This window comes from Mustela nivalis, assembly GCF_964662115.1.
Source record: "Mustela nivalis genome assembly, chromosome: 4".
Taxonomy (NCBI): Eukaryota; Metazoa; Chordata; class Mammalia; order Carnivora; family Mustelidae; genus Mustela; species Mustela nivalis.
In genome coordinates, this window is record NC_139023.1 from 70,448,591 (window position 1) to 70,468,902 (window position 20,312).

Below are 20,312 nucleotides of genomic sequence, written 5' to 3' on the forward strand. Positions count from 1 at the left end.
ACCCTAATTTTGGATGATTTGAACGGGAAAGAATCTGGTGAGCTTCACTGGTATAATTTTCACTGAAATACCTTTAAAAAGTTGAAGAAAAATAGTAAAATTAACATGTTATTCAAATTAAAGATATCCAGAAGAAATTTAAAAAGCTAATGTCAACAGGATAGTCCCCAGACTGCCACAATCATCCCAATCTCCATCTCAAATCGCTTCTGTGACTCTGAAATGCTTGTGAATCAACCTTTAATTCTGAGGGATCAGGCCTATCTAGTTAGTACAGGACAGGGGCCCTTGGCAACGCTTTGAAGTATTTGAAAAAGAAATGATTTAACAAGAGACTTTCTACCTACCTTTAAAAAAATCTAGAGTCCTCTTTTGTTGTTGTTATTTTAAATTTTCTATAAAATAGTGTGTGTGTACCTGTTGGGACATTCATCCTTTCTCCTAGGGTAACGCTTTCTATTGCAACTGGAATCTGTACTGTTTAATGCCATTTTCTGTGCAAACAGAGGAAAAGCAATAACCTTTCTTTTGTACTAAAAAAGCCCTCCTTGATCAGTGGTATAACTAAAATGCTGGCCATAAAACTCAAGTATTAGCGGGTATAATGGAAAAATATATGAAGCTACCTATTCATAGGCTAATACATCCTGTTGTCTTATACTAATGCAACTTCTTTGAATTCTTCGAGAGAGGGACTAAATCTTCTGTACAGCCTCCTGGGTCACCTCATGACGAACTGGTATTCATGCACATACACACGTATGACTGACTGGATGTTTGTATGAGGGTAAGAAGTAGAATAAACAGAGGGGCGCCTGGGTGGCTCAGTTGGTTAAGTATCTGCCTTTGGCTCAGGTTATGATCCCAGGGTCCTGGGGTGGAGCCCCACATCTGTTCCCTGCTCAGCGGGGAGCCTGCTTCTCCCTCTCTTCCTCTGCTTGCTGCTTTCCCTACTTGTGCTCTCTCTCTCTCTGTCAAATAAATAAATAAAATAAAATTTTAAAATCTTAAAAAAAGGTAGAATAAAAAGTGGCTTTCTATGGCTCATATAAATTTTAGAAGGCACAAGCACTGAAATTTTCACACAACAGAGAAATTTCTAACCAAGTTTTCTCATTTTCCTTCTATAGATTAATACTATAGACTTCCATTTTTCTTTACTACTTTTCAACCCATTAAAAAAAAGGTTGTTAATTTAGAACTCCATGAATGAAGGGGTATCCATGAACCACCTTAAATTCTGCATAAATTTTTCTGTGTGTACATTTCCTGGGAAGAGAATATATAAAACTTTCACCAGATTCCCAAAGGGATATGTAATTCCCCAGACAGGAAAAAGTCCTGTTTTAGTGCAATGCTTTCCTTACATATACTAATTTTTCTCCTTTATCCCTAGGTTGACTCTAAGGATGCCCTTACTAAACTATCTTTCATTTTTTGTCATGATACTAATACAATTCAGTATTAATATTTTTAGAGCCAAACTACTCTTAAAGTATCCAATCTGTAACACAGAACAACTTTTAATTTCCTTAATGAACTTAGTCAACCCCTATCTTAACAGCATCTATGCAAAATGAACATCTATGCAATAGCAAGACTATTCCTTACAATAATCTGTAGGGTCCGACCCCTTCCCTCCTTCCGCCTTCCTTCTTCCCTCTCACCTCTTGCCTGCCTGCCTTCCTTCTCCTTTTCTACATACATTTGGCCTTAATTAGTATATTCAACTTAGCTGCTTCTATTTCCTCATCTATTCCGCTTTCTTCAGTCTCTCCTGAATTCATTTTCCGTACAATATCCTTTCTTCTACACCTGCCTCAACATTCACTTACTTAAGTATCATCATCAAACTACCAGCTATCCTTTAAAGCAACAAAATATCTCAGGAGATTAGATGACAAAGGCCAAGAAAGTTAAAAAATAAATCACATAAGGGTGTTTGAATAGCTTGTCTGGTTCTTGACTGTATCTTTACTTCAATCCTGAAGACTCATAGCTCCATACACAGGACAACAAACATAATTATAGGGGAATCAGAATGGATTTTTCATGTTTTCAACCATCTCTAGTACATCATTGGTAATCAAGTAATTACTAATAAATGTAGTCTTTGTCATTTTCTAAATCAGTAGATACCAGCTCTAAATGTAAGTATCTGTAAACCACTTAAAGGTCTATCAGAATCCCTTGCCACAATCTTGAATCAAATCCTACTCACTTAAATTTTAAGCTACATTAAATTCTTTCTCTGGCAAATGCTGAAAAATCTTGATTTCTGAGAAGCAAGGTTACTCATAAAGAGAAAGGAAACACTATGGGGTGCCTGGGTGGCTCAGTCAATCGTCCAACTCTTGATTTCGGCTCAGGTCATGGCATCAGGGTTGTGAGACTGACCCTGTGTTGGACTCCACATGCTTATGATTCTTTCTCCCTCTCCCTCTGCTGCCCGCCCATCCCCCCACAAATGCACTCTCTCTTTAAAAAGAAAAGAAACACCAGAATAGTGTCTGATTAACTGAGGTTGAAATATCTGTGTAGTTTACAAGTACCAAGAAGAAAGATGGTCTTTAAAGGCTACGAACAAAGAATCCATGTGTTCTGAAAAACAATGAATTTTAAAATATTTTATAATTTTTCCAAGTGGAAACAAACTGCATTTATTCTACTTCAATTCCAACTGGAAGTTTATCAAAGCAGAAAACTGGCAATCTCATTTTTAAAATTATTACTTTGTAATTTTTTCAAAGACTATATTTATTTATTTGAGAGAGAAAGAGAGTGCACAGTGAGGGGAGGGGCAAAGGGAGAAGCAAGCTCCCCACTGAGCCCAATGCAGGGCTTGACCCCAGGACCCAGGGATCTCATCTTGAGCAGAAATCGGACCCTTAACCAACTGAGCCACCAGGTGCCCGTATAATTATTATTTTTGTATTGTGTTGTAACTTTGGCAGGTATACTTACAGGGAATCTTTATAATCTTTATACTTACAAAATTTAGGTATACAGAAAATTAAATACTTTTATGACTGGAAAAAATTATAGATATTGAAAACCTACTATGTTTTCTATTTTCCCCCAAATAGCTTTATCTATACAGACCTATTAATAATATCAGCACAGTTTTAGGACTAACTTTTCATAGTAACAATTATCCAAACTTTGCTAATGGTTAGATTTCCCATTCTAGGCATTTTATGGTCTATAAATAACAATTCAAGGACAGACATTAAGAGTGGAATCTTAATTTGCGTATCCACAACCATACTAATCTTCCAGTTTACTTTCTAGAATAGTTTTGGCCATCTATTCTGATTTTAATTACATATTTGGGGATTTCATATGTATGCCCAAGTATAAGTATTAAAGGAGGAATAAAAAGAGAGAGAGAGTTCATATAGGCTCTGAAAAGTCAGGGCTTTAGATCACTGATCACAGATGGTGAAGAGACTTTATTAGTATCAAGCTATATTTCCAAAATGGAACTGGAGAGCCAAGAGAGAAGTGGCAAGAAGATAAAATGAATAAGAGTATACATGCTTCCTTAAGAGGTATCAGAAAGGAGGAGGAAAGAGAAAGGAAGAAGAAAGATATCAGTAAGTAAAGAAATCACACACACACACACACACAAAATGTTTCCAATGTCTTCATATTGTTGCCAGGATATTAGGAAATACTTTAAGCACCATAGGTATTAAAATTCAGAGATGGTATGAAACAACTGGATCAATTCTTACTAGAATTTAACAATACTGGAGGTTACACGTCATTTCAGAGAAGAAAAAATGTATTTCACTTACACAAGGTTGATTAATCCAAGTATCCCCATGCCTCTGAAGTCTGTTTTGGGATCATCACCCTGGAAACCAATGTCAGCCCACTGCTTGGAGATTCTAGCCTTCAACTTTTTCGTGGGCATTAGTAGATTCCAAAGCTGTACAAACATACTTCCATATTACAAATAATAGCGATGTTCTTAATTTACTAAGACATTTTTCTTCTCACAGCTGACATATAAGTAAGCTGAATGCTTTCAATTAAACAGCTTTAGTAGACAAATCATAGGAGTTCAACAAAGACTATATTTAGAGAACTTTTCAGTTACCCTTAAAAATGCAGCATACTTATTCCAATTTAAAAGACTGATATTAAGAATAGATTTTAAAAAGTGACAAGTATATAGAAATCTAAAACAATGAGATACCTTTATTTGCTATATATATTACTTAGTAAATAAAGGTATATATATATACACACACCAGGCTTGGTAAACTGCCTCCTTAAGAAAAAACAAAACAAAACAGTGTTAGGGTCTTGGCCCTTCACTCAAATACTACATACTAAAATAGGCTCCACTCTAATGGTGGGTCCCTAAACGGAAAAAGGGAAACAGAGGGAATCATGAAGAGGTAAGACTGACAGTATTTGAAGCCGTACGATTATTATTTTACAAATTTTCATAATTTTAGAAGAAAAAATAATATGGCTTGGTTTTAAGTAAATATGTTCCTTAACACGGAGCATTTAAAAACAGCAATCACAGATTAGCAACTGACTAACCAATGCAAAACAAAGTTTAAAAAATTTAATCATTTTCTAAATTCAACACCACAAGTCATCAAACAAAACAGACTTACAAAAGTTTATTAAAAAGTGTGTAAATATTTGCAGAACAGAAATACTTGCATTTTTTTCCATTTCACTACCATTTCAGGCATTGTTGAGTAAAGCACTCCTAATGAAAGGAGTATCCTGTCACCTAAAATAAAATGTGAAGACTTGTGACCTTACTTTAAAGACAGGGTCAGGACTCTGGCCCTGAAGCTAATCCAATCATTAGACCGGGTTTTTCTCTGGTCCCTTCTCTTTCTACTAACACATCAGTGTCTCTCCACAAGTTCGGCAAGGGGTTTGATTATGCCAGTGATAAAGCCTCAGTGATGTGGGGAGAAACACAATAAAACCAGTAACAGTCAAGTTAAATATGCACAAATATCAAATTTCTGGGTTCTACCCCTGGAGATTCTGATTTCATGGGGCAAATGTGAAATCTTACACTGTAAATATAAGACCTTGGTTAACTTTCGTGAAGGTGGTCCTTAAACTACAGATTAAGGAAGCATGTACCTACTTAGCTCTTTACCCACGAACACTGCAGAGTATGCGCAGTGGCTGTGGGATTTACCACCAGCAACTGGCTCTCTACCTTGAAAATGGAGTCTCATAATGAATCAACAAGATAAAAATTCTCTTGACCAAGATGCTAGGATGTGTATCTTACCCTTCTAAAGGGAAGGCATCATGTAGAAAAGGTCAGAAATTAAGGGAATAATGAAAACAATGAAGATATAAATGGTGGCCAACCTCCCGTTAAATATAAAGGTTCAGTCTACACCAACAGCCCTTTGAGGTGTGTATTTTCATTATCCTCATTTTACAAAATCAATTGTTATTTTTAATTTTAGGTGAAGTGTATGTTTATACTTTCTCAGAAAAAAAGGGTTTTTTAAAAAAAAACTTTTCTGTTTACTTAGATATTATCTGTTACTTAGATATTATCAATGTCTCTTTCCATAGCACTTTTAGATACAACAAACTCCTAACTCCAAGTACAATGTGCTATGTTCTTTATTTTATCCCTTTAAAAATGAAATTGGCCCCAAAGAAAATTACTTCACCTCCTCCGGCCTTAGAATCCTCATCCCTAAAACTAGAACGAAGCTGATAGGCTAGATGATCTGGAAAGCTTATTCCAGGTTTAGTAATCTCTACTTTCGTCCTCTCACTGGCCTTATGTATTTATACTTTAGAAATAAGAAATAGGAAAATTCAATTACTTTCTTAATTTTTAAATCTATGGTGGCATCATTTGGCAATTCACATTCTGTAAATCCCAAAATTTTTGACATAATAATATGAAAAGGGACAGTCATGTTCACAATTTCTAAGTAAGCTAAAAAAGAATGCCTACCTTATACAAGCAATTTACATAAAAAGTAGGGGGAACATCTGAAGCTTGCGGACTCATCAGTTGAAAAGATACCTCTCTCAGTAAGTTTTAATTTATTTCAGAATTAAAAGCATTAAAATAAAATTTACATGAATGTATTTTAATGAGGCTTATCAGAAAATTGCAAAAATAGCTAAATCTTTCACCAACAACAATAAGGGGCAAAGAAACTGAATGATTGGTAAGCCTCTAGAATCTGCACACAGACTTTACTGGCTTAGATAGAGAAAACAGAAATTTACCTTGAGAAGCAGCTTTTCATGTTGGAGGTTATCAGAGTCATACGGCCTTTTCCTCACACTTTCTACATCCAAATAGAGCTGTTTATAACCCGATATCTGCAGTAAGCATGCCTTCATACAGATTTTAAAACTGAAAATGAGAAAATTATTATTTCTAAAAATTGTTCCTTCTTACCACACTAAAGTAATGCCTTCCACATCTTGTGTGTCACATGTCGATCTAGAAAGCATTTCTTCAAGTCCTCATCTACTGACGTGAGAGGGTTGAACTGGATGAACTCTACAACCCCTTCGGCTCCAATGTTTTACAACTGACTTTGTGTTAACACCACACCTCACAACAGAAGTACATAATAAAAGAGAACACCATGAAAACAACATACCTGGTATCCTTCTCAGGGTTAATATTCTTTTCCTTCATTATATCCTCTACACATTTGTCCACTTCACTCTGGACAACAAGAGTTGCTTTCTGCAAAACCTGTTTATGTGAAAGAAAGCTGAATGAGGAAAATCTCTTAGAGCTGAAACACTACAGGAAGTTTTGGGATATTTAGTCAACATACAATGCATATATTAAAATGCAAAATGAAATGAAATTTGTTTCCCCAGGACTAAAATCATACATACATACCCACATACATACATGCATGCATGCCTACATACATACATAAAAGAGAAGCAACAGGATGCAATGAAGGCTTCCTCAACTGAGAACCAACAGATTCTCAACTGTTAAGTTCTTAACATACGAGCTCCCACCATACTGGGTTTGTGAAGCAGATACTTTTTATACAATTTTTAAATTACATGTATGTGTACAAAAATTTTAATGTAGAAGTCAAAAAACCTTTTAAATGCAGAAGAGCAAAAAGAAGAGAACTCAAATATTCTTGTAATTAATCTGCTACCGCTAGAAACAGTCACTGGTAACTGGTATCCTTAGTCTTTTTTCTCTTCATGTTAAACAGATTTCTTACATATGTCCTATAAATGTCCACTGGATCCTTCTTTTAACAAATAGGCAAGTTCAGGACTTTTCTTATCCTTAAAAAGTTAACTCTTATCACTCTGTAAACTACCAACAAAATTCTCTCTGGTATCCTTTATAACCCCAGGCAAAATATTTTCATCATACCTGAAGTTATGCCTCTGTATCTCCTGGACCTTTCTTCTGGAATGTTCCTTCCCAATCACTAAACATATCAACACTGCCCATTATTAAGCTAGCTCATGTACCAGGCCCAAGAAATTTTCCCTGATTTTATTCAAGGGGAATTAGCCTTTCCTTTCTTGGAATCCCCAAAATGATTTATCTATAACCTTTTTATGATGCTTTCTACTTTCTAAATTAGTTACTTTTGTATATTAAGTGGGAAATTCTTTGAGCACAGAGATTGTATCTAGCTCATCTTTTCCTATCCTGCATGTAAAAGATAATTGACCAAATAACTGTTAAACGGAGATATTTAGCAGATAAAAACCTTAAGAAAGGCAACTGTTTCACTAAAAGACACATACAACAATGCATATGATTATTTTTAAAAAGGAAGAAAAGGAAACAAAAAGAAGACTCCTCAAAGCAAATGTAAAAGTGAGAAGGAAAATGATCAAAGACTAACAGTTGGTAAGGATACACATATGGTCAACAAGGTCTAATTGGTCAAACCCTGAAGTAATATGGCTACAGGAAATGACTTGAACCTTAACCCCAGTGGTAATTAAAGGGTTATCTTTACCATGGATAGAAACCTTTTGCTTCCTGAAACATGAAAAACCTAGTCAAATATCATTTGCTTTTGTGAGGACTTCCTCAGGCCTGGAGTTAGCTACTCCCTTTCGTGCACATACTCACTGAAAGAGTAGTTATGACAATGTATTTTTGTATTTGCTTACTTTTACAGATTTGCCACTGGCCTTTGTCTCTCTTACATTATGAAGGAATGAATAACTGATTGAATGAACTTGCTCAAGGCCTACATAAACGTAGAGACAGATTTCACATTAGAAATAATGTCTAGTCTCTCAGCAAATACTTTTCCTGTAGACACTCTTCTATGACTTTTTTATTTATTTGTAAGATTTTATTTGAGAGGGCATGCCCGCAAGAGAGAGCACAAGCAGGGTGGCGTGGGGGGCAGAGGGAGAGGGAGAAATAGACTCCCTGATGAGCAGGGAACTTGATGCGGGACTCAATCCCAGGACCCTGGGATCATGACCTGCGCCAAAGGCAGATGCTTCACTGACTGAACCACTCAGGCACCCCAACTTCATTCTCTTAACAGATTACAAGGGCTATACTAGGAACCTTACATTTGGTATAAACTTTAGCATGCAGAGTGCCTGGGGGGCTCAGTGGGTTAAAGCCTCTGCCTTTGGCTCAGGTCATGGTCTCAAGAGTTCTGGGATCGAGCCCCTCATCGGGTTCTCCGCTGGGCAGGGAGCCTGCTTCCCCCTTTCTCTCTGCCTGCCTCTCTGCCTACTTGTGATCTCTCTCTGTCAAATAAATAAATAAAATCTTAAAACAGAAAACTTCAGAATGATCTTGTCATTTTCTCCAAAAATAGCTTGCTGGGATTTTGACTGGAATTACATTGAATCCATAGGTCAATCTGGGAATTAACACTTTTTTTAAAAAAAGATTTTATTTATTTATCTCACACAGAGAGAAAGACCACAAGTAGGCAGAGAGGCAGGCAGAGGAAGAGGGAGAAGCAGGCTCTCCCCTGGGCAGAGAGCCCATGTGGGTCTCAATCCCAGGACCCTGGTATCATGACCTGAGCCAAAGGCAGAAGCTTAACCCACTGAGCCACCCAGGCACCCCTGGGAATTAACATCTTAACAACACAAGTCTTCCAACTGATGACCATCTGGTATCTTTCCACTTTTAACTTTTCTTAGGAAAAGGAGTTTTAGTGCAGAAGGGTTGTAGAGCTTTCATTAATCATTAAATATTTTATATTTCTGAATGCTCTTGTAAGTGGGACTGTTTTTTTATCCTGTTTTCCAAGTTTGTTGCTAATTTACAGAAGCACACTGTGCCTTAAGACATTGCTAAACTCTTATATTGATAATGTGAGTAGTTTTTGTAGACTTCTTACGGTTCTCTGCACTCACAAACTATGTCATGTGTTAATGAAAAGTTTTCTTTCCCATCGTTTTAGATTTCTTTTCCTTATTGGACTACCTAGGATCTCTAGCACAATGCTGAAAAAATTCAGAGAGCAACCCTCTTTACCTTGTTCCCAATTCAATGCGGGAGCATTCAATATTTCAGTATTATATATCATGTTAGTTCCATGTTTTCCACTGATGGCCTTTATTAGGATGAAGTTTCTTCTATTCCTAGTTGAGTTTTTAATCATGAATGGGTATTGAGTTCTGTTAAAATAGTTTTTCAGTATCTATTGAAATGATCTTACTTTTCTCATTTACTTTGTCAATGTGGTGAGTTACATTCATTGACTTTGAAAACTCCACTGTGATACATTACCCTTTTTATAGATTACTGGAATCAATTTGCTAATAAGGAACTTTTGCATCTGTGCTCATGAAGAATACAGCTTTATAATTTTCAAGTATTACACTGTCCTCGTCTGGTTTTAGTATTGGGGTTATAGTGACTTCACAAAATGTGTGTTTTTTTAACTTGACTTTTTTTTCCTGAAGATTTTATTTATTTGACAGAGAGAGACACAGCCAGAGAGGGAACACAAGCAGGGTTAGTGGGAGAGGGAGAAAGCAGGCTTCCGGCCAAGCAGGGAGCCCAAAGCAGGGCTCGATCCCAGGACCCCAGGATAATGACCTGAGCTGAAAGAAGACACCCAACGACTGAGCCACGCAGGTGCCCCTCTACTTGATTTTCTAGGGGTTTATAATAGTGGTATTATTTCTTCCTAATGTTTGACAAGAGTTCACTAGTAAAGGAGGATTTTAATGAATCTTGGAACACCGCATCAAAAACTAATGATGTATTTTATGGTGACTAACAATACAACAACAAGAACAAAAAAGGAGGGTTTTTGGTGCAAAATTCTTAAATTACAAATTCTGCTTATTAGGTGTGTGGCTATTTATATTTTTAAATTTTGTTTTGTATTCATTTTGATAAATTGTATTTTTCCAGGACTTTGTCCCTTTCATCTATGCTACAGAATTTATTGGCATAAAATTATTCATAGTATCCCCTAATACTTTTTAATTTGTAGTCTGATGTCTCTTCTATCATTCCTGATATTGGTAATTTGGGTTTTCTCTTTCTTGATCAGTGTTGCTAGAGGGTTATTAATATCGCTAAGAATCAAATCTTTTCAAACAATCAACTTTTGAGTTTATTTCCCATTTTTGTCTGTTTACCATTTTGCTAATTCATCTTTTTATTATATCTCTTCTTTTACTTACTTTGGGTTCAATTTGCTCTCTTCTGGTTTAAGGTGTAAGCACAAATCATTGATTTGAGGCCTTAAATCACGTAGTTCAATTTTTTTAAAAACTTCCCTTGTGAGTTCTTTTCTGATCCATGAGTTCAATTTTTAATTTCTAGATATTTGTGGATTTTCTAGATGTCACACTTTTCTAAGTTAGCACTATAGAGGACAGAAAACATACTTTGTATGAGTTCAAGCCTTTGAAATTTATTGAGACTTTATTTAAAGACCCATATATTGATGTACCTGTATGAATATTCCACATGTACTTGAGAATGTATATTATACACTTATTGGGTATAGCATCATAAAAATGTCATTCAGGTCAAAATAAAGTATTGTTCAAAGTACTATTGTAAAAGTATTGTTCAAAGTATTGTTCAAATGGTATACATCCCTTCTGATTTTTGGGGGGGAAGTGAGTCTTTTTGTACTGTCAATTATTGAGAAAAATGTATTAAAATTCCCAACTACAACTGTGAATTCATGTATTTCTCCTTTTAGTTGAGTCAATTTTTCCTTCAAGTATTTGGCAGCTTTGTTAATAAGCGCACACACTTTTAATGTTGTGTGTTTTCTTAAGAAATAAACCCTTTTATCATTACAAAAACAATCCAGTCACTGATAATATTCCAAGTTTATATTTTCTGAAACAAAGACACAACAGCTTTTTCATGCTTGTTTGCATGGCGTATCTTTTTGCTACTTGTGTCCTTATGTTTAGAGTATATTTTTTGAAACAACATTCAGTTAATGGAGTCTTACTTTTTTATCCATCTGTCAATCTCTGGCTTATTCTCTAACTTTTGGGTAGGTCTTTGCTTCCTCATCAAAAATAAAATAGCAGCCTGGATGGAGGATAAATATAAACCATTACAACATTTTCTATGTTCAATTTGAAGGTATATTCAATACTGGAATATACAGTCCTGACAGAATTTCTGAAATCAGTAATTCCAAACCTTTCTTTTTTAACCTGGCTTGAGCCATGTACACACCCAAAGACAATTTTCCCAATATTGTTTACTTCTACTAAAGAAAAAGTAAGTGATAATAAAGAATAAGAAAACAACAAATATGAATCACTTATCATATATTTTGTAAGAAAATGTACATATGCTTTGTGTATGATTTTATTATTAAACAGCATCTGATGAACATAAAAGTGAAACAGTCTTTTTTATTGCACCTACCTTGAGAGTAGGTTACAAACTACATGATTAACACATATTTCCAGGCAGCAAATATCAACAGTGAGTTTCACTATGCAAGTAAATTCGGGGAGATTATATATACAGAGTATGAACATTTCATTTGTGAACTACAGCGCCTATGTGGTTATATACTTAAAGGTTAGGGATCTAAGCCTACCTTTTGCAAAATTAAAGACAAAAAAAAAATACGCAAATGTAATCACTGGACCATACCATCGACCCACAGACAAGTGAACCGATGCCATAAAACTGATTTATCATTCAACAGCTAGAATGTTGTCATTATTTAAAAGCCAAGATAGCAGCTATGACTGAAAAGTATAGCCAGTCAAAAACACTATTAGACTGACAAAGTGTTCTTTCTTTCAATTTCAAAGTTTTCCAATGCCTGTATATGCATTAGTACAGTTGAGTTTTGCAACATTACCATACACTGCACAGCAGCCAGACTTGTTAGAACAATACTGAATTAGACTGCTCAAATTCCGGTAAGGTTTTCGTTTTCACTTATAAATCCTAAAGTTTAGTAACCCTTAATATACAATTAATAAGTAGTCCTTAGCCTAAAATATAAGCAAATGAGACTCGATTTTTAACAGTCAAAGAATTTCCACTGAAATAGTTCACAACCCAGTAGGAACATACTATCACTGCTTTAAGGAATAAAGTGGCCTTAATAGACTAAAATCACTTTTATTCACAGCAATTATCAGCAAGGTTAAGTGTTTAAATACCTAACAAGGGTTCATGAATATTTAAACTTCTAAAAATCTTGTAGTATATATTGGTTTAATATCATTATCATTAATATTACTAACAACTACTATTTGTCAAGTACCTACCATGTACTAGGTATTCTCTTAGACTGCTTTCATATTAATATCTACAATCCTAAAACAATCACGTGGATATTAACACCTCCTTTTATGATGAGAAAATAAGTACCCTGCACGTAAGTCAAACCACGAGCAAGTGATGAAATCAGGATTTGAACTCGGACTTTTCTCATACTGATAAAAAGGTAGATCAGATTAATAGAAATGTATCACAAAATCGAAATTTGATTTTACTCCACAAAGTAAATGCAAATATACAAGCGAGATGTAATACATATCAGAAATGGTATGTTTAAATTGATGAGGCTTCCTCCATTTGTTTAATGACAAGTTTACCTCAGATCTAAAACTTCAAGAAAACCAGCTTCTGTGACTTAATTTAGTAAGGAACTACCCATTCATTGACTATCCTTTTTTTCAGTATGCCCTACAAAATACCATTAGCAATCTATACTTTTTAATAATAAAAATTTGGGGTTTTTTTGTTTTTAAAGATTTTATTTATTTGTCAGAGAGAGAGAAAGAGAGAGCAAGCAAGCGCGCGCACAAGCAGTGGGGGGCAGCAGGCAGAGGAAAAAGCAGACTCCCTGATGAGCAAGGAGTTCCATGTAGGACTTGACCCCCAAGAACCCGGGATCATGACCCAAGCCCCATGACCCGAGCCCAAGGCAGCAATTATTGGACTGAGCCACCTAGGTGTCCCAATAAAATTGTTAACAATACAATGTTAATATTTACTTTTCAAGTGGGCTTTTCATAGTCAGTAAATCAGATAAAAAAGAATAAACACTGTATTTTTCTTTAACTCATTACCATGATGTTGAAGTTCCCAGTAAAGTTTACCTATACCTTCTCTAAATGCCTATTCATAATTACATTCAACAATGCTCTTTACTTCCAAAGACCCGAAGATCCTGTTGAACATATGGCACCATTCAAATTTTTGGTCAAGGATTTGACCAAGGCACTGAAGTTCTTAAAAAGCAAGATCTTATGTATGGTCCCACTTAAGTTTGGCATTATTATACCACATATAAAACCCCATTAGTAAAATCTGTGACCAAAACTGTTGTTACAATCAGTTGTAGGAACAATAGTTACACAGACAGCTATGACACTGAGCTGCTAGTTTCAGAACTTCTCTAGAGGTTCTCCCACAGTTTATGATATTGTTATTTTGTGACACTGCATCTTAAGTTTTTTGTTTTTTTAAGATTTTATTTATTTATTTGACAGAGCAAGATCACAAGTAGAAGAGAGGCAGGCAGAGAGAGAGAGGAGGAAGCAGACTCCCTGCCAAGCAGAGAGCCCGATGCGGGACTCGATCCCAGGACCCTGAGATCATGACCTGAGCCGAAGGCAGAGGCTTAACCCACAGAGCCACCCAGGCACCCTCATCTTAAGTTTCATTTAATGGAGGAACTATATGGGTGGATAAATTTTTAGAAACAGCAACTTGTTACCTTTTCGATCCCTACATTCTTATTTTAAAAAGAAGAACAAGAATATTAATCACTTTCTAGGATTCCAAACAAAAGAATCAGACTCCAGATTCCCGTTCCCAATATATATTCATGTAAGTTATTCTTACCTTGACCATTCATAAAAAAAGACTGTAACTAAATCAGTAAAGGCACTTATTTTATAGGTCACTCCCCAGAACGTAACTGATATGCTTGCAACATTCAACAGTGCCCATTTTCTTTCTGGCATGAATTAGTAGCTCATATTGGTATCACTAGATAATAACAAGTCAACAGTTTTTCATTCTATTTTTTATCCACATTGTATATCATGACCAAGTACAAACACACCTATAGATATTTAGAATATCAACAGATGCACACAGATAACTAAAATTAAAATTTAATAAAACAATATTTAACTTTACTATAAATAATCAGTGTTTTCTGATTATCTTGTATTCTATTTCTTTTGTTTTGTTTAATGCTGGCTGTGATCTACTATGGGATTTTAAACAATGATCTAGATGACCCATACTCTACCTTTCCCATACCAAATTTTGTATATATATAGAAATCTATCTATATAGAGAGAGAAAAAATTGTGAACTACTATAGAGAAGTACAGCATATAGCAGACTGAATCATTTGTCCCAATTTTTCACTCCCCTATAATTAAATTATATACTCACATGCTTACCCTGGCTTCGTAGTGGGCACAGTGTATTTGTACATTTCTTGACTTGGACTGGCTATGCAACTTACTTTACCCAATGGGATGTTAATGGACATGACAGAAGGAAACTTAAAAAATATGTCTCTGTGGTTGGACATTCAATGATCTACTGTGAGAACATTCTCAAAGTACCCATACATTTTCAACCTGGGTTCCAATAATGACACAATTGGAACTAACCTGAATTTGGGACCTACTTGAAGAAGAATCTCTCCAGTTGGCCGGAAGACCATGGGCAAGAAATAAACAATGTATTGTTATATATGCCCCTGAGATTTTATAAGTTTGTAACACAGCAAAAGCTAACTAATAAACAGCATGAAGTAGGACTTAATTTTGGGTCAAAAGGCATGTGACGCAGGGTTTTTGGGGTTTCTTTTTTTTGTAACTATCCAAAATTGTTTTTATCTCACATAAGAATCTATCTGAAGGACACAGGTTATGAGATTTTTTTTTTCCCTAAGAAGATGCTTTCCCAAAGGCTGTTTTGAGGCAAAATAAACAAACAAAACCTCAGATAGGGACTAATTATTCAAATACCTTCTCTATGCATGAGTAGCGCGCGCGCGCACACACACACACACACACACACACAGAAAATGTTTCAAAAATAAAATAATACTTTCAAAGTGGGAAACTTCATGTTAATACTCTACAGCGAAGACTCTTCTAGTAGCACATTAAAAATAATTCTAAAACTGAGGCATTCTTTTTTTTTCCTGAGGCATTCTTTTAAAGAAAAAGAATCTCCAGGTTGAGTTTTCTAGAACTACCACCTTGATATAATCCTACCTTATTCTTGGAGTATGTCAAGGAATTTTCTGAAATAAAAAGAAAAAAGAATGTTACCACTTAAAAGCTGTTTGTGAATTAATTCATAAACAAATAATATAAATATCAAGCCAGTAATAAGTTAATAGTTCTAGAAAATGTGATTTCTACCTGTATAACACAGCCAACATTTTTAAATGTTATCCTCACAGTATAGAGAACTAGATACGATTCCAAGATCCTCAACCCAATACAAGACCAGAGCCAAAAAGTTGAGACCATTCTAATTTCCCGAAGGTCATGTTTCTGTGCAAACCCCCAGTGTCTACTAACCAATGCAAATTCATTCGTGGCTACCTCACAATAGCTTAGGTCCCAGAAACTCATCTCAAGAACATACAAGGAAAGTGCGTTTTACTATCTTTTCTTCATCTGTTGGCTTTACGAAGTAAGCACTTAGATTTGAGGAGCCAGTGACTGATTTACAACAAAGGGGCAAACATGTAATGACTTAGATTATACAGCTAACTATCTTCTGAATAGAGATAGAAAAGCAGCTTCTCCATTCTTGTCTTCTGTTTCAAGAATGACTAGAACATTTCTACTAGACTATTTAAACATTTTTTTTCTTGGCACATTTACTAAGTATCTTTATTCTCAGCAATTTGAAAAATTCAAGCAAAAACAGTTTTGCCACAAATTAATGCCTCAGTATGTTCTTCCCCCATAGTACAAAACATAAACCATGACTGCTAAGATTTCTTATCAAGAGGTACTTTGTTCTTAGAGCAGCCAAAAGGGCAAATGAGAACTACAGGCAGTAGCTGAAGTCAGCCACGAAGTTGTGAAAAAAAAACTAGGGAAGTAATTAAACTTCAATCATCCAGCTGCCCTGAGGTTTACTCCCTCCTTATAGCTCTCATTCTTCCCAAGTTGCCTTGGATACCAACGCCCACTCCCCAGATCTCACAGGGGTGGATTTCTTAGTTGAAGTACACCTGTTCAACACAAAGGAGGATTTAGTTAAGTCATGATTTTCCATTCAATATAATGAACATGAACTGTAGCCAATCCCTGGTCTTCCTTACTCTGGTCAAAGAGTAATCACCTCAAACCACATTTCTCACTCCTCTGTGTTCTAATTTAAAGCAGTATTCTCAATTAAGCATTGAAAGCTGATGAACTTTAGAAGGTAACTGAACACCACTGTGCAAAAGAAATACAACACAAGCCAAAGTGTGAGCCATGTGTGTACTTTAAAATTTTCTAGTAGCCACATCACAATAAAAGAAACACATGAAATTTATGTATTTAACCCAAAACATCAAAAATATTATCATTTCACCATATCCTGAATATACAATTATTAATGTGGTATTTCTATATTCCTTTTTCATATAGTCTTTGAAACCCAGGGTGCGTATTATGCACATCTCAATTCAGACTAATCACATTTCAAGTGCTCAATAGCCACATGTGGCTACTGGCTACAACACTGGACAGTACAGACTCTGACTGTAATAATCTTCAGCAGGGATCACTAGATACCTATTACTGTTCTTTCACAAATTACATAAAAAAGACTAAAAGACAGATAAGTGTGCAGAATATAAAACTGGTCTAGATTCAGACACTCTTCCCCATCATTTAAGTGAAAATTTCCAAGGATATAGAAATATAGAGATTTTTCTCTGGAAAATAGGTTGTAGCTATAACCTAAGGTACAACTGATGAATTTTAGGAGCCAGAGATCATTTTTTGCACAGATGTGGAATGAAATTATGATTCCTTGTTTATCAAATCATAGTTTTAGAATTGGAATAATTCAAAGCTAGATTTCAAAGACTAAAAAACTAAATTGAAGATTCTTGATCAGGATACACAATGAGTGCATCTGTCACTATCAATATTGAGAAAGAATATTCATTCAGAGTTAAAATTGATTTATTCTTTTTCAGATAACATTACCTATCCTGTGTGTCCTTTGTGCACCTACATAGGTATCAAAAATTCGTTGCAATTCACATTTTCCAGTCATCTGTCGTAAGAGCCATTTCATCCAAAAGCGAAAAAAGTGCCCATAGAAGAACTCCCACAAAGAAATAAACATTTTTTTTTTAATCCTGGAGAAGGAAATATATGACAGATTTAATGACCTTAAATTAGATTTAAAAATGGAAAAAAAAAAGTTATTTCGACTTATCAAATCCCAGATTGTATCCATCATGTTCTTCCACTGGGTCTACTTTGCAGTAGTAGTTAGGCATGTAAGAAAACAATGACAGATGTAGTAAATACCATTTAGATCAGTTAAATAATGGATGGTCAAATAGTCAATTTCTCACTTTTTTAAGGAATTAACTGTAAAAATCAAACTACTTACTTAGCTTCAACTCCTCAGTTCCCTATATTCTCTGAGAATGGGGCTCAACAGTTCCAAGAACAAAAGGGACACCACGTAGCAACAATTAAATCAAATATGCCATACATCTGAATGGTTTGTATAACGAGGAGCTCTTTTAGCCCCGACGTAGAATTCCAGTTACATCCGTCCTGCACTCAGGAGATTCCAGCGAATAAAACCACAACACAGGGCTTACGAACTGAAGTATGGAAGTTGAACCCAGAGTAGATCACACCCCGGCTAATAAGTGCTGATTTTCCATTCAAGAGGTGAAGGGCAGAAACACTAATAAAGAGTAATAAACTCGACCCTCGACAGAGCAGAATCTTGACGGCATTAGAAAAACCTTGAACTTCTCGAGGAAGCGGGGGGTGGGGGTGGGGTAGGGGGAATACCAGTGAGAAGTTACTTTAAAATAAAAATGCTTTATCTATCCTTCCTGCCTTCAACATTCCCACAGGTACAGCGTCCCTCGACTCCGGCCCGAGGGGCTGTCAAATTTGAAATCCCCGCAGGTCAGTGCAGAAGCAACGCCCACCGTCAGAGATGGGGGCAGAACTGCGACTTGAAAATGAATCCACCTAGGTCCGCGCTCTCGAGGACAAAAGAAGCGAGAACTGCCGAGCACGGGCAACGCCAGCCTCGAGGCGCCGGAGCCCCCCCGGACCTCGGGGAGTCGCTGCGCGGAGCCCCCCTTCCGGAGCCTGGCCGAGCCCCGGTCGCGCGCTGCCTGCGAGTGGGAAAGGACGGCTCGCACAAAGCCCCGCCGGCCTGGGCACCCCCACGGTTCTCCTTAGGACACCGAGGGGTTCAACCAGCCCGCGCGCCCTCAGCGCAGCCGCGCCAAAGCAGCGACGGCCGAGAGGAAAAGAAACAGCAGCCACCTCACAGGAGCGGAAGAACTAGGGGGGAAGCTGGAGCTGCCTCGGTTTCCCCAACTGCAAACAGCCGGCAACGGAAACGACGCTACCCGCGGAGCACTCCCTGCAAGCACCGCGACCCGGAAGTCGGGGAGGGAGGCCGCGGGAACGCCCTCCCCCGGGCACGGCCCGCCCTCGCCCCGCCCTTCCCACCACTCCGATTGGCCCGAGCTCCACCAATTGCTAACGCCAAAAGGCGGTAGCTCTGAGTCGCTGGCGCGCGTGCTCGGATTCTAGGGACGCCCAACGGTTTCCCTGGCAACGACTTCCTGGAGGCACGCCCTGTGCCAAAGGTTGGTCTGTCAAAAGCGCGGCTCTGCACGTCCTTCTCGCCTTAAACCTCAGGTCGCTTGCGCGTCCTGGAACTGTGTGCTACTCCTAAACTCCAAGAACTCACGGAGAAACAGAGTACTTTTGGTAACCTTCATAGCGCCAAGGTTGCAAAAGCACTTTCACCTACATTTAATATTAATTCTGCGAAGTATTTATTAATAGCCCTACTTTATGGATGAGGAAACGGCATTTGTGTTTAATGACTTGACCATGGGATAAATGGCAAAAAAAAAAAAAAACCCCAAAAACCAAAAACAAAACAAAACACCAAAAACTCTGCTATGTTGAGTAAAGAAGTTGGGACTTTGTCCAAAGCCCAAGAGTATCTGGAGGAAGTGCGTTCCAGGCACGAAAACCCCAAGTGCAAAGGGGCGTTCTTCATAAATGGGAGAAAGATCACGAAGGCCAGTGTGGCTGGAGGAGCAAAGGATAAGGGAAGAGTAAATCTAAGTACAAAGGACAGCTTCAGTGGAGAAATAACCTACCCCCACAAGATGTCGTGTGCCCCAGCCAGGAGACCCACCCACCCACAACTCCTGAGCTCTCAGTCCCATTTCTCAAAAGCAACCAGCATTAGTTTCTTGTTCATACCTCCAGGAATATTTTATGCAAGTGTGTACTTGTATAATCCCCGCATCCCCTTATGTGTTAACACACATGGCAGCAGCCACACACACTTTTCTACACTTCAACATTTTTTCAAAAGGTGCTGATTGTAAAACATTAGACACGGAAGCCCCATGGAAGTAACCAACAATCAACGTGGTCACGAAAACTGGATATGTCCTATAATAATAGAGTCACAGAATCTTAGATCTTGAAGGAAACTTAAAGACCTCACTGAATATTTTTTGTTGTACATGAAAAGACTCAAAAAAGCAAAGTATACAGCCAATTTGGCAAATTAAGAAGTGGAAACAAACTTCTATTTAAGGGTCTTTCAATTATTACACAAA

General features: G+C 36.9%; 1 protein-coding gene across 2 annotated transcripts in view; it reads right to left on the reverse strand.

The window, feature by feature from the left end:
* Positions 1–19,106, reverse strand: part of ELMOD2 (ELMO domain containing 2) — a 29,411-nt gene extending 10,305 nt beyond the window's left edge. The window contains exons 1-8 of one of the 2 annotated variants that reach the window (XM_082728475.1): positions 18,988–19,105; positions 17,668–17,822; positions 15,721–15,749; positions 11,445–11,527; positions 6,636–6,733; positions 6,253–6,382; positions 3,801–3,934; positions 3–71 (exon numbers count right to left, since the gene is read on the reverse strand). In XM_082728475.1, coding sequence (XP_082584601.1) covers positions 3–71; positions 3,801–3,934; positions 6,253–6,382; positions 6,636–6,733; positions 11,445–11,456 — 443 coding nt within the window. In that variant the 5' untranslated portion in view covers positions 11,457–11,527; positions 15,721–15,749; positions 17,668–17,822; positions 18,988–19,105. Of the gene's footprint in view, positions 1–2; positions 72–3,800; positions 3,935–6,252; positions 6,383–6,635; positions 6,734–11,444; positions 11,528–15,720; positions 15,750–17,667; positions 17,823–18,987 lie in introns of both variants that reach the window. The other variant, XM_082728474.1, reaches the window with a different exon arrangement.
* Positions 19,107–20,312: the final 1,206 nt, after the last annotated feature.